Here is a 16,072-nt window from a genome sequence, read left to right on the forward strand (position 1 = left end):
ACAGTGTGTAATTGATTCCTATGCAAATCAGAGACCCTATAAAAAGACTTTAATTCCAAAATTACATAAACTATTATAAATAAAATATTTAACAAGATTAAGTTTAACAAGATTAAGTTAAAAAAGGAACATGAGTTCAAACAAAAAGAACATGAAAATGTATTAATACAAAATACAACCCAATAAAACAAGGAAATAAGCGTAAAAGTGCAAGATGAAATAAACACACACTAGCTAAAAGCTAGGCAAAAAAAACACCTTCTCGAAACCCTTCTTGAAACCCATACCGTGTCTATCTCAGTGTCAAGGGCACACTAGTAGTGGTGTGGTTTCAGGCGGGATTTGAACTCACAACCTTCCGATCACAAGTCCAACTCACTATCCACTAGACCACCACTATCCCTCAGAAGTGGACTCACTGTCTCCTTGCTCGTCCAGCTTCTCAATGGTGGATTTGGGAAGGGTGGATTTGGGAAGGGTCATCTGGAGGGCACACCACAGGGCAGTGCGGGACTTCCTTGTGGTTGTACAGAGGTCCCTCAGTGCTGTGGCAAGCTGCAGGATTTTGTCTATCACAAAATAAGCAGACAAAACCTGTCATTTAACACCTTCCTGTTGTAGGCCTTTTTATTAGAACTGAGCAAGCTGCCCATCAATAATACATGAAGGCAAAAAAGATAGTTGTGCAACCTTCCCAGGAAAGAATATAGAGGGCGCAATTGAATCACAAATCGTCAATACAATATTGGAAGACATCATTGATAAATGCAGGATGAGCTTAAAAAAACTAAAAGAAGTGGCTCATTTATTACATGGTAGTGTTGAATTACCTCTGTCCTCTCTGAAATGAGCACTACTCTGCCTTTGCCTGTTGGACGTGTTGATTTCCTCTTCGCGTCTGGCTTTGGTAAAGTAAATAGCCTGTCGGTGTCTGTCCAAAGCTGAGCAAATGTTGGCATGGAGGGGGAAGCTGCGCACACGCTCCATTTTACCCAGAAGGCTCACCACCTAAGATGTAATAAAACAATTAATACTACAGGTAAAGGTATGACCGCAAATTAATTTGAAACACTTGCTTTACTTCAGTAGATGGGTGTCAATCTCACACAGCAGCTGTTATGTACATAAATATCCTATTTTGTGTGACTATAGACAGTTTAAAAGACAATAACTTGAAATCTCACCCTGGCCTGTTCTCTTATCTGGTCCACTATGAGACAGTCGACTCTTGAAGGGTTTGGTGGGATCTTGGGAAGGGTGCAATCAGCTGCAATCAGTTTTCCTGGATAGCTCTTGATAAGGATGACCTCTGTCTAAAACAGAAAACATATAAAGAAAATGTTACACCAAACAGTCAAACCATATATACAAAACATAGTATGCTCAGATATATTATAAGCAAGTAATATACAGTGGTGACATGAGCAGAGATGTACTACTCATTTGGAAATCTGGGATTAGTAGTTCCCTCAGCTGTTCACCAAAGGGTGACCGCTTTGTTGTTTGAATTTAGGCCTAACCCTAATAAATGTTGTCTTCTTTCCACACTCATAAAATTGGGCTCATATTCTCAATGCTCACCTCCTTCCTCTCCTTCTCCAAGACCCTCCATTGCTCATAACACTCCTCCAAGTGGAAGTGGAGCTGACTCATGGGTCCTCCTCTGTTCTTCATCATCCTTGGGGACCTGATCCCTGTCATCCCAGGATACATACCCTCTCCACCAGACCTCATCAGGTCATCGAAGTACGGGTTGAAACCTGCAAAGTCACTGTTTGGGAACAAGTCACTCAGGTCCATGGGGGGAATGGGGCTGCCATAAGGGAATGATGATCTGGAGTTGTAGTTCATCTGCACGTGACAGGAGCTCTGTCTATGATCATTTACTGGGTGCATGTAAGGCAAAAAAGGTTGGGTTTGGGTTAGGGTTGGGTTTCCCGTGCCATTTCCTCCTCCAAATCTCTGAGATCTATTCATGCTCCCAAGTAGGTCGATGTAAGGGTTCTGCAGGAGCCCCTGTTTCTTTTCCCCCTCTCTTATATGAGTGCCTGTCTGGGGCCGTGGCTTCCCGTCAAAGTGCTGCTGGTTACATCCCTCACCCACTAGGCCAGCCATATGCATCCTGTTCTTGTCCAGCTGCATTTCAAAGTCACCATCCCCAGCTCCCCTCCTCAGCCCATCCATGCCTGTCACAACCTGGTTCTGTCCTGTCCGGCTCTGGAGGGTCGGCCCATCCTCCTGACTGTAATCTGGAATACATGATGCACCTCTCTGCATTTGCTGGGAGTGCTGCGGTACAAATTCTGACACAGAGTGTGACAGCATTTTGGACGGCCCAGATACACAGTTTCCTTTTGGCTGCTTGAGTTTATTTTGCATCTGGTTCTGTTGGCTGTGATGGGGAGCATACTGACTCAGGCTCAGGTTCATGGAGTGGGAGTAGGGTCCTTTCTGGGTGGCCATCTTATTTGGATAAGAACTTCGAGGATTCAAAGATGCAACGAGTGCTTTTGGTTGCTGAAAGTATTCAACATGTTGTGGACCAAACCCAGATGTATCTCTAGAACCAAAGTCACTCTGCAATGGGTGTTTCCTTAACCCTCCATCAGTCTCTCTTTGCACTGCTCCAAGCTCCCCTCCCAGCTCCTTTTTGAACTGTATGGTTTGAGTGCTGTGCGCTGGTATTCTGGAGCTGGTAAAATTCCTCTGTTCAGTCATGCTGTCCTCATATTGCATCTGCACTGTCTGTCTGCTCTGGGGCTCCCTGCCACATGAGTTGTCCTGCTGCTCACCCACCATTAAAGCCTGGATATTGCTGGCCAGCTTGTTGACATCTTGCATGGTACGGTTTGGTCCTGGCTTGGTCCTTCTGGGCTTGACACTGCTTTGGCACTGAGGTGCAAACGCATCAATGTGATCAGAGAAAGCATTCAATGAACCACTGAACCCTCCAACCTTTTCATTTGCATTGTACTCCTCGTGTTTATTCTGTCTAGGCTTTGGCAGGTAGGAGTTCCCCACATTGGTCAGGTGAAGACCTGGCGACTTCTGCACTTGTTTGGTCTGTAGGGAGTAGGCGTCCATATCTCCATTGCAGGAAGAAAAGAGCCACTGCTCACTGTTGTCAACGCCATTGAAACGCTGATAACACTCTTCAGAATCTCTGTTCATTGACTGTCCTTGTGCTTTATCGAAAGGCTCAGAATAAACATGGTTTGGCGGAAAGGCAGAGTGGGGCTGGATTTTTGACTCAGACTGGAAGTACTGTGGACAATCCTCCCTCATAGGAGACCAGATAGATTTCAAATCGGATGGTGTCCTGGAAGGGGAATTGAGAATGTAAAGGTTAACATATGGCTCTTTTCCATTGACCAGACCGGGACGGCACAGGACGGCACACTTTTGTATCTTACCCGTACCGTATTTTCAGAAACGCTTCTCCATTATACTCAACAGACCTGGAGCGAGCCGGGACAGTAGGAGGAGTTAAGCGTCATAAGAGCACTTCACTTTAATAAGTGCCGCTATACAGCTCAACGGGGGTAAATGCGACATTAATTATGTCAAAATGCAGCACTATCCTGCACAGATCAGCCTTAAAACATGTAACGTTAGATATATAAAGTTAGACAGGGAGCGATGTATTTCTATGGAAAGGCTGTGCTTGACGCTTCCATTGGACTGACGCCGGGGCGCTCATACAATCTCTGCGTTTGTTGCAGAGGAACAGGGTGACTGGCACCCTGTGACAAACGCGCAGATATGAGTGCTCCGGTGTCTTGTTCGGTAGTCTTAATTTATACAGCATATGGATGTTACGTGCCTGTTACTTGCTGTTTTAATAATTTTATTTAGCCTATATAGCAAAAGTCATGCATTGAATGTAACCTCAAGTGCTGAACAGTATTAAGTAAACCACATGTGTGAGTGTCCGCATCATCGTTATCGAAAAACGCACACATTTTTCAAATCTTTATTAATAAATAATTACAGAAAAAGTAAATGACATTTGCCTAAAGCGAAATCTGTTGTGGTATTTAAAAATGGCGGTTAGCGGTGAACTGGAATATCAACCTGGGATGAGGTTATTGTGACGATTTCCATTGACCAATCAACGGTCTGCAGCATCACAAATCGTAGCAGATAGTAAATGTAGCTAAAATCAGTACGGGTACTACGGCCCGGTACGGACCAGTTGGCAGTGGAGAAAGTAAAACAAACCGGGCGCACGCATTCTGGTACGGTACGGGACGGTAGTGGAGAAGCGCAATAGTACCAGGCATGAAAATGGGTCAGGGGTGAAAAAGGTGAGAAGGATACCTGCTAGGGGGTCCCAGGGTTATGCTCCTCCCAAGTTTTTGGTGGAAAAATGAGCTTCCAAATGCTCATATCTGATTTCTTTTAGATTTACTCTAGTGGTGGTCACATGCAGAATTACAATATTGCACAAAAACAAAAGTATGAATGTATAATTAAGTGCAAATAAAGTATCTTTACATGTCCACATATGCTGTATAAGAGACGGGACTGACAACTTCTCTCATGAAATGCGCAGCTTTAATAAAGGGTTAGCGACTTCCATCACCAGTTGAGCGACTTGAGTCCTTCTCTTCTTTCTCTCAGCAAACACGTTGCTGTACGTTGTACTCTATTACGACCGACACCAGTGTGAGTAACTTTACCTGACCAACAGCCCAAGGCACCTCGCGCTAGGGATGCACCGAAAGTTCGGCCACCGAATGTATTCGGCCGAATAATAGCAAAAAAAGCACATTCGGTATTGGGCCGAATGTGTGAAAAGACCACCGAATAGTAGCAGTTTACCGCCAAATAGTAGCAGGGTTGTTCCTGCATAGAGAATTATGAGGCGGCCGTCTCCGTCATATTTCTTGCCGCCTCCAGCTCTCAACAAAACTCAGTCGTATTTGACAGTCGTATTTTCTACAAGCGTTGCACTCTGTGTATTTATGTCATTTCTAACTGCAATTATGGCATTGCGCCGACATGGTGGCGGGGGCGCTATTTAACCCTAACCCTGGTGGCGCTGTACTGCAAATAAGCTTAGCTTTCGTGTTTACTAGCGAAATAGCTGTGCACACAAGACAAAACAGAGAACCGGCGCTTGCTGTTTCATTATCCAGAATGACAAGTTGAGCCTACTAGCGTTAGTCAGTGCTACTTTTAATGTATTATTTGCAAAATTATCAGTTTTGAAGTCTATCAGGGTTTTCAATCGCTGAAAAGTTCTATTGATCAGACAGTCAACAATAGGTTTTAGACTGACATGGTACTACTGCCATTAACAAGGACTAACAAACTTTCTCTGTCATAACACCTCATTTTGTGCCAGGAAAAAACCTGAGTAGATGACAGATTTTTTGATGAAACGATCAAAAGTCAGGGCTTGACATTAAGCTTTTTCAGGTACGGTACTTGTCCTTCGGACAAGTGAACTTATCTTTTACTTGTCCGAGAGCTCAAGTTACTTGTCCAAATCCAAAGATTTTGAAAAAGCAATAATATGAATAATAATATATTATACTCTCACCGGCCACTTCATTAGGTACACCTTTTCAACTGCTTGTTAACGCAAATATCTAATCAGCCAATCATGTGGCAGCAATTCAATGCATTTAGGCATGTAGACATGGTCAAGACGATCTGCTGAAGTTAAAACCAAGCATCAGAATGGGAAATAAAGGTGATTTAAGTGACTTTGAACCTGGCATGGTTGTTGTTGCCAGACGGGCTGTTGCGTGATATTATAGTGTCAATATGGACCAAAATCTCTGAGGAATGTTTCCAGCACCTTGTTGAATCTATGCCACGAAGAATTATGGCAGTTCTGAAGGCAAAAGAGGGGGTCCAACCCCAAGGTGTGCCTAATGAAGTGGCCAGGGAGTATGTGTATGCAAATAACACATTTGACTACTATTGATTTGATAATGATGTATCCTTAATTTTCAAATGTATTCATTAAACAATATTTTGTAATTATTTTAAATTATTACGATGGGGTAATCAGTGATTACCCTAACCCTTTTAGATTAAGATTGGCCACAAAAGGGATGAATATCTAGGAATATTTACAAAAAGAATTTGTAACTATAGTCCCTCCCCAATGGAAGCAATCTTATTTGCTAGCTTTTGGATAGTATCCTATATTCAAAGTGAGAAATCTATCATTAGTGTCATTCTGAAGTTCGCATTGCGATGTGCTGGTCTTAAAACTTCAAACCTAAAATATAGAACTACATGAAAATAAGCGGCATTGAGAAGAAGCGAATATGCGTTCACGCGAATGGCACTAGTGAATGAATGAATGAATGAATGAATGGTCTTTATTGTCATTGATATAGTACAGGTACCAAACAACGAAATTTGGGAGGGGGGGCTCCCCTGGTGCTAGGAAAAAAAAAATAAAAACAAGAAGGGAAAAGAGCTGGTTTACATAAATAAAGGCTATGTACACTATCCACTATACTATACTATACAAATAAAACACTGTGCTGTACTCTATGCTATGCTATACCTATTCTAACATTTCCTATCTCTGAACCTTATGTACCCGAGGGTTGTCATATTGCACATAGTGTTATTGCACATTCATTTAAAGTGTCGCAGTTTGCAGGTTTGAAATGTTCACAGTTGTGTTTCAGTATTGCACTTGATTTCAATCTAGTAGCTGCCATCAAATTGTCTAGATTGTCCAGGGCCTAGAACCTAGGCGTGTGACCTTCTAGTGACAGGAGTGACTCCTGTCTAGTGACAGGAGACCCACAACGTAGGCTACACTATGGCTGCGTTCGTAAACTCGCTCTGGAATCTGATCAGCACTCATGGAATGCCTTTTGTCCAATCAAATTACTTGGTCTCTTTATGACGTTGAACGCAGTGTGCGCTCTGGCGCTCTGAGCGAATTTACGAACTATGACGATAACGAACTACGAGAGACTGAAATAGCCTCAGCGAGAATGAGGCGAGGCATCGCTTTTCTTGTAATATTTTTTTTTACTATTCAGATCGGAAGGAGGAATTAATGTTTTGCAGATATTAATACATATTGATTTCTTTTTTTGTTTTGACTTGTCCATCGGACAACTGCAGGAGGAAGTCCACTTGTCCGAACATAAAATGTACTTGTCCCGGACAAGCGGACAAGCCTTAATGTCGAGCCCTGAAAGTGCAATGCTGTTCTTATATATTTATTTTCAGTTATTGTGCTTTGTTGGTATAGAGCCTAATGTCTGCTGGAATGTTCAATAAAAGTTTAAAAAAGCATGGATAAAAAGGAAAATGTATTTAGTTTATACAATGGTACAAAAATAAATGAAAAACTGCCGGTATGTATTTGCCAAATGTTTCCTTAAATTCGGCTTCGGCCAAGAATTTTAAATTCGGTGCATCCCTACCTCGCACTCATAGCTACGCTGTATTGGCTCTCTTCACCAAGGAGTTTCACGCGTGCGCACATGATAGTTTCAGCCCTTCACACGCACAGCCCTTCACACGCACGCACATGATAGTTTCAGCCCTTCACACGCACAGCCCTTCACACGCACAGCCCTTCACACGCACGCACATGTTCGTCTTTTTTTTGTGGGTCTGCTCCGGCCAAAAAAACCCTCAATTTCTCATTGGATCTACACGGTTCAGGTAGGTCACCAATTTTGGATTAAAAACTGCGAATTTCTCCGTAAGGTGAGTGATTTTCATGCCTGCATAGTACACTTCTAAGGAGGTAAATTACAATTGGATTCATCTAATCTATAGATTCAATGTACTTCTGATAATTTTTCATTTAAATTGTACTTCAAGTAATTTGAATATGACGTAACTCACTCTTCAGTATAGTAGCTTTCCATTGGATCAGCCTCTTCCAAGATATTTCTCCTTAGAGATGAAAAAGGTTATAACAGTTAAAACATATTTTACATTTTTTAAATATTGTTTACCTATAATTCAGATTGCACATTTTCACATTAAAAAGTTCAGGCCTTTGGATAGTTTTTCCAGATTATTAGAAGTTCAAGTGATCCTCAATTGTTAGTCAATGAGGATAGTGCAAGGCAGGAGATGGAACATGCGGTGGGTAATGCTGCTGCTACCACCAAGTATCTGAGTGCTTAAAGTGCACACTCGTTGCTATTAAGTCTTCATAAATGTCTCTATGATTTCAGAACACACTGACTCTTTTTTTATTACTTATTACAATAACTTCCCAATAATTTCCCAGAATATCACTATCTCTCACAAGAAACTCTGTCACCTGCCTGCTTTTAACATTGTTCTGAATGCAATCAATTACCGTAGTTGGTATGGATCATCATGAGCAGACCAGGGTGTGTAGGTGTTGTGAGGCTCCTCTGGCAGTTGGAGATCAGGTAGTGGAATAAAAGGCTGCGACAGACTTCCATTGTCCCCTGTTCCACAGATCTGTAAGATAATGAAGCAAAAACGTATTAAACCCTTAACAAAGGGTAAGTGAAATATACAGTAGGTGATAAGTTGAACAGACAATACATTTTGCCAACTTCAACAGACAATATCCATAATCTCAAATAATTTATTACAACAAATGAGTGGTCCTCAATACTGTTCCTATGTATTTTTGTTTAAACATATTAGATTGTGTGAACACGTTTATGTTTTTCTTAGCACAATGCACTTTGATGTTATGCTGAGTATTATATATGTAGGCTATTTTGTCATTTGATTGAATGTAACATGTTAATATTGTTACATCATGTTTAATTGAGGAGTGATTTTTAAAATAGTTTTCTAACTCTACCTTGATAAAAAAAAAACATTTTACATAAGTCAATTTGGATAGGACCTAACACTTCCATTAGGCCTATCATTCTGTCCCTCACATTGACGTTCATATTGAAAGCCTATTGAAGACATCTCACCTGATGCTGGGATGACGAATCTGAACCAGATGAGACGCTTTGAAATCCATCAGACGCCATTCTCACTCCGCTTGGACTTGCATTTACTCCACTTCCTACTGCATTATTGACCTGGAAATAAATGTATATGAACAGATATTAAAATGTAACTACATATTATGGCTAGTCGCAATAGCCCTTGTACGCTAATTTAACCCTTAAATGAACCCACACGTGATCTGCAAACGGGGCAAGATAATCCCCAGTAGAACAACATTTCAGAAAGTTCTGACAAAACAGTCATGTCACCAGACAGGTATGTAATATAGCTATATCTAGCTTTGATATATAGCTTTGGTCAGATCACTGCACTGAAATACAACTTCAACGAGTGCTCACCGCAGTTCAGCTACCGAAATTCGATGTTCACATTTCAGGAACTAGACATACCCATCGCTAGCAAGTACTTGGCCTTGACCTTGGCAACCAGGGCCACTACTACGTTCGCTTTACACATTTTACAAACCATATTTACTTCAGAAGTTGAACAAAAACAACACAAAGTTTCTACTAAAATGTGTTGATGATCATTTTCAGGTGGTCAGTCACACTTAATCCTACACAATACCAGTTACAGACAGATTTAGCTAGCTAGCTGTCCAGTGCTGCCACGGCATTTGCGGTCGGTGGCAATGTCAGTTTAGCTAGTTGCTTACCTCCATCAATTCGCTGACAGGCTCTTGTCTTACGTTCTTTTTTAACAAGGATTTTACAGATTAAATAATCACAATTGATCACACAGATGAATAAAATAGCTAAAACTGTCTGACGCGACAGAGCGCAATGACGGAGCAGACGAAATGGCGAGGAGCTTCTGATTTGATCTCGAGCTTGGCTTGTTGAAATGATCTCAGTCGACTGTCGACTAACTATCTAAAATACTCGCTAATAGATTATTAGATAAAACACTTGGGTCACTTATCCATCCGGACCAAGTGGGCTTTATTATACGTAGAAATAATTCTGATAATGTGAGGCGCCTTATAAAGTCAAGTGCATCTGAGAAATGACTCGTCATGTCATCATGGCCCAGAGAGGGGGAGGGGAGGAGTAGCTGAGCGGCAACAGAGTTTAAGGATTTGGACGAGGTGGAGTGGAGGGCTCCAGTTCATCAGAGTTATATTATATTACTATTAAGAGTTATATTTCCTCTTGGTCTTCTTGGTTCTGGGGGCTATGCAGGCCTCTTGAATTGAGAATCAAGGACCCCAATTGAAATAAGCCAGTGGCTTTCTTGGGTTTTTATCCTGTTAGTTGACCTTGTATGTAATATGTACTTTCATGTACCTACTTCTGCAAATCTTCTAATAAAGTTTTCAATCAATCAATCAATCTTCACTAGATCCCTTTTCTAAGAATATTCTGATGTCCTTGCGGGATCGCCGAACAAGTGTGTACTCGTATTCCACATCAGTACCAACGATAGGCACCCCCAGCTTAATGGAGTCCCCAAGGCTCGGGAGTTTTATTTTAATTTATTTTAATTTGAGTGTATATTTAATTTAACTAATATATATATATATATATATATATATATATATATATATATATATATATATATATATATATTGTGCCTCAGCAATAAAAAAAAGTGAAAAGCTGTTTAATGTTGTCGACCGTGTTATTATTATATATATTATATATGTCATTTTAAAAAATCAAAAGTACCGTATTAAGTACCGTTTCGGTGCCGGTACCGTTTTTAAAGTATCGGTTAGGTACCGGTACCGGATAAAACCCAAACGATAGTAACCCAACCCTACTTATAAATATTATGTGGGTTTATGCGAAATTCTGACAGTCCAACAGAACAGCGGCCATCTCGTCTCGCTCGACGCTGTGAACGCGTTTGACAGGATAGTTAATGGAGATCCGTGTTTCAAACATTGAACTTGAAGGCTTTTGGGTCGTTTGGCCAAACATGTCTGAGATGGACTGAGATCCTTTATGAAGACCCGGAGGTGAACACAGACGGTCTAATATCATCTATCTATTTGACACTTCGTGACGTTAGAATTATAAGGTTCTATCTCCATTTTTGTAAAAATTTAGTTTTTTTACATCATCTGATCCATTAGGTGTTTATTAATGCCTGTGTGGTGTTATTTTAAAAATGTTGACATTTTTTAGTTAGTAATTCATAAAATACAAAGGTTCCATCTCACAGAACATAATGGAATGTAAAAACTTTGACGCTCAATATCTCTGAACTGCCCTAAACGGAGATAGAACCTTATCATTCTAAACGGAGATCCTAGAACCTTATCATTCTAAACGGAGATAGAACCTTCTCATTCTAAACGGAGATAGAACCTTATCATTCTAAACGGAGATAGAACCTTATCATTCTAAACGGAGATAGAACCTTATCATTCTAAACGGAGATAGAACCTTATCATTCTAAACGGAGATAGCTATGTAGTAGGCTAGATAGATTAGCTAGCTAGTAGTAGTTAGCTGTGTGTGCTGTCAACTGTCGACAAGCATATTACCCTGTTTAATACATAATAATGTATATTAACTATAGCATATTACCCTGTTTAATACATAATAATGTATATTAACTATAGCATATTAGCCTGTTTAATACACAATAATGTATATTAACCTTCTCTCCTTGCGTCTCTGCTGTGCTGCTCTCAGAGTGTCTCTCTCGTTGGTCTCCGCTGTCTCGAGTCATTCTGAGGTAAAACTTCTCAACGTTCTGAGGCGGCCCCGGGTCGCGAGACCAGTTCTGTTTGGCGCCGAAAGCAGAAGAGTCAATGGCTGCGTTCGTAAATTCGCTCTGAGAGCGCCGGTAATGCCAGTAATAACCTCTTCACCGTTCCAAATCAATTCACCCAACATTGAAACAGAGCTCAACATCCACATGACTGTCAAAGTTACTACTAGTCAACTCAAGCTAGCCAGTTCGTAGTTTTTGAGAAATGTAGCTAAGGATGACAACAACAACAACAAAAATATAATAATTCGGTAAGATTGTTAGAGAATGGCATCAGAATAGAATGAATGGCATTGGACAACAGCACGGTTTGTGCTTTACTGTCGTGTAAAATCAATCAACCACACTGGTCCAGCCAGTTTGAATTGTCTCACTTACCAGTAGTGTTGACGTTTATGATGGCAGCTTCCACTACGTTGCACTCGGGGAGAATCAATGTTCTCTCCAGCACAAACGGAATACAACTCTTTCGCTCAGCCGAGCTAACTTAGAATGATAGACAAACAACTAGGACAAGTGCATCCACACATCAAGATACAAGCCTGCAGTCTTATGCAGCGCCCCCCCGTGGTATGACGACAGTACTGCAGAATAAACACAATCCATATTCAACTGAGGACATAATACATTTTACTCAACAAATACATAGGGCTAAATTGGGTTTTACTGTGGAGAGTTTATTAGGAAGTGCAATCAAAATGGACAAACAGGTAATTCAGTATTTGAAAGATACTGGGTTGATAGGTGAACTTGTTGGACTCAAGGCCCACTTAAAAACAGGCATTTTACGGACGCGTAAAACATATTTTGGTGTCTATCATTATTCTCTTATTCTTATTGGATATTTCATATGCATCATCATACATAAAGTGCAGTAGGCCCTGCACTGGGGGGGGGGGGGAGTAGCACACTAATGATGCATCTTTGAACGTTTTAAAGAAAAAAAAATACAGTACCATGCATGTATTTCTTTAATTAAAACGTTTTTGTAAAAAAAGAGAGAGAGGAGGATGAGAGAGGAGGATGAGAGAGGAGGATGAGAGAGGAGGATGAGAGTGGAGGATGAGAGAGGAGGATGAGAGTGGAGGATGAGAGTGGAGGATGAGAGAGGAGGATGAGAGAGGAGGATGAGAGAGGAGGATGAGAGTGGAGGATGAGAGAGGAGGATGAGAGTGGAGGATGAGAGAGGAGGATGAGAGAGGAGGATGAGAGTGGAGGATGAGAGAGGAGGATGAGAGAGGGGTAGTGGTGGTCTAGTGGATAGTGAGTTGGACTTGTGATCGGAAGGTTGTGAGTTCAAATCCCGCCTGAAACCACACCACTACTAGTGTGCCCTTGAGTAAGGCACTTAGCCCTCAGTTACTCCAGGGGGAATGTCCCTGTAATTCGTAATTGTAAATCGCTTTGGATTAAATTAGAGAGGAGGATGAGAGAGGAGGATGAGAGAGGAGGATATATATACAGTATATGGCTATGACAATGTAAAATGTAAAATGACAATACTATGATGACAATGACAATACTTGATGGCTGCTCATCCCTGGTTAATGTGATCACTCTATAACCTTTGCACTACTGATGTTACATTACTACCTTTGAACATATTGTACATTGCACATATCTCCTGATATAGCTTCTTTTATACTCTATCCATTAAACTATCCAACATTACATAAAATACTTTTTTTTAATTGAAAGCCCCACCTTGAACAGACGTTAAGGGGAAAAAAAGCAACTGTCCCACAGATCAGGAACACTCTCCACGAGGTAGGCGTGAATGTGTCCATCCAGAGAAATATGTCACCAGCCCAACGACAGAGGCTTCACTGCAAACTGCACACCACTAGTTATCCTCAAAAGGATTGTCAGGTTACAGATTTCTAAAAGACCCTAAAAAGCCTGCAGAGGTCTGGAAAATGGTCCTGTGGACAAATAACATGAATATGATCACGTACCAGAGTGATTGCAAGAGGAACGTTTGGAGAAAAAAGGATATGCCCATGATGTATAGCCTACGAACTCATCTGTGAAACATGGTAGAGTGGGTGTGCGTTGGACATATAGCTGCCACAAGGACTGGGTAAATTGTCTTTTGTTGAATGTATTCTGAAGTGTACAGAAACATCTTGTCTGCGTGAGGACAAGCAAATGCTTTCAAATTCATTGGATAGCGCTTCATCATAAGGTAAGACAATGATCCCAAATATACTGCCATAGCCAGTTTTTCAGGGCCATTAAGTAAATGTAAGTACATTTTGCTAATACCTCCCCCGCAAATGACCCCAAATCACCAAGATACAATTCGCATGGGACTAATATTATCAAATGAGCTCTGTGTTTGGCGAAATATGTTAGATTAATTTGCGTTGGAATTTTTACTTTACAAATTACGGACATGGCATATTCACACAGGATTAAGATCACAGACGACCGCCGCAATTATTACAAATGACTAGAGATCCCCAAGTAATACTAGTCCCGTGGGAAAAGAGCTAGCGCCTGATTTACACTTATTGCCTATTGGAGGCTTGCAAAAGTAAGAATTTCATCGTACAATTTCTGTATCCTGTGCATATGATCAATAAACTGTTAATGAACTATCAATAAACTGAGTTCACTTATGTGTATGTGTGTGTGTGTGTGTATGACATTTTGAGACAAATAAAGAAGACTGTATCAGAAATAGAAGGACTCCTTTATTGGCATCAATCACATGAATTAAAAAGCATCAGCAGTCAGCCCCACACCCCTGTACAGGCACACCTGCACCCACACACCTCTACAGGCACACCTGCACCCACACACCTCTACAGGCACACCTGCACCCACACACCTCTACAGGCACACCTGCACTCCTCCCGGACAGTTACATAAGTACATCATGGGCAGTTAACACAGGCCAGAGCACATGACAGACACAAATATAATCACATATTTGGGGTAAAATAACTCCAAAATGAAAGGATTCACATGTAAACATCATTGAAATAAAAGGCATCGATTTTTTTTCTCCAAAAACTCCAAGGCAGAGAAGACAGGTAAAGCAAAGAACTGTAAAACATAAATAAAAATGAGACGAAAGTAAAAGAATCACACTCTGAAAAGGGAAAACTAGGGCTCGACATTGTGTAACTGAGGAGGTACGGCACAGCTTGTGTGCTGTTGAGAACTTGTTGAAGTTCCAACTCCTGAGTCTCCACTCCCAGTTCCAACCTTTGACTTGCAGCCTTAGCTTGCTGTCTAGTTCCAACATTTGGCCTAGAGCCTTAGCCTGTGGACTACTTCCAACATTAGGCCTACTTACAGCCTTCGTCTGCAGTCTAGTTCCAACGTTTGGCCTACAGCCTTAGCGTGTGGCCTAGTTCCAACATTTGGCCTACAGCCTCCCCAGGAGGTGTCATTCTGTGACATCATTATGAAGTGACTCAGGAAGCCCTCCTGACTATAGACATAGAACTGTTCTATTCTCTACAGTTATATACTCGTAGATATAGAACACTGTTATATATCCTCTCTGCCTCCAGACTCCACAGTGTTAAAGACATTGCATTGCAAATTTGGCACAAGCACAGATATCTTTATTATTCTCTCAAAAGTATTTCAAAACCAAGATAAAAGAAACGACTGTGTATTTATACACACTCACACACCACACCCAATTTGCAGAGGGAATACAACTCTGGTTGGTTTGGAAACCAATGAAAATATTTGAATAGACAGAGAAACTGACGAGTAAAAAAAAATCCCAGTTTCACAATGATTCAGATATGCAACATGACAAGGTCACTTATCAAAATATATAAACAGTGGAGAGTGTTTGTGTGTGTGTGTGTGTGTGTGTGTGTGTGTGTATGTGTGTGTGTGTGTGTGTGTGTGTGGCTATATGCCCTTAGAGCCAGCTCTTTGCATATCAGTGTGAGCTCCAAAAATCACATTTCCCCACAAAATGCGACCCAACTAACTACACTGTGTCACAAACCCAACTAAAGCCCGTCCCTAACCCAGGAAGAGTCACTCACCCAACCAAGAGTGTGATTGTAATAGCAGTTGATATGAATGTATTGCCGTGTGTGTTTCAGGGGAGGCAGGCGGAGAGAGAAATCAGAGGACGGGGCTCATTGTGATAAATGGGATGGAATAAACACTGGTATCATTCCTCAGTCCATGCCATTACAGTACAATGAGCCATTCCACCAATATCAACCTCCACCAGCCTGTCCTGGTATGAATGTATTACAGTAGTATGTGTGTTTGTAAGCTGAGACGGTATGACAGTTGCCCTAGCCTCACTGTGGTACTTAACAAGTAACTAAGGAAAAACCCAAAAAATTAAATCTTCATATCTGCTAAATGTCAACAAAATGACAACTAAATATTGACCCATGAAATACACCCCCTG

General features: G+C 41.1%; 1 protein-coding gene across 1 annotated transcript; it reads right to left on the bottom strand.

The window, feature by feature from the left end:
- Positions 1 to 396: 396 nt before the first annotated feature.
- LOC308173557 (meiosis-specific coiled-coil domain-containing protein MEIOC-like) lies at positions 397 to 7,423 on the bottom strand (the record flags this gene model as incomplete). The annotated part of the gene is made up of 5 exons (XM_080548584.1): positions 397 to 569; positions 831 to 1,008; positions 1,185 to 1,313; positions 1,582 to 3,319; positions 7,413 to 7,423. The coding sequence occupies 5 exons, from the start codon at positions 7,421 to 7,423 to the stop codon at positions 397 to 399; spliced, it is 2,229 nt and encodes a 742-aa protein (XP_080404710.1).
- Positions 7,424 to 16,072: the final 8,649 nt, after the last annotated feature.

Source organism: Nansenia antarctica (assembly GCF_963989245.1).
Source record: "Nansenia antarctica genome assembly, chromosome: 18".
NCBI classification, from domain to species: Eukaryota; Metazoa; Chordata; class Actinopteri; order Argentiniformes; family Microstomatidae; genus Nansenia; species Nansenia antarctica.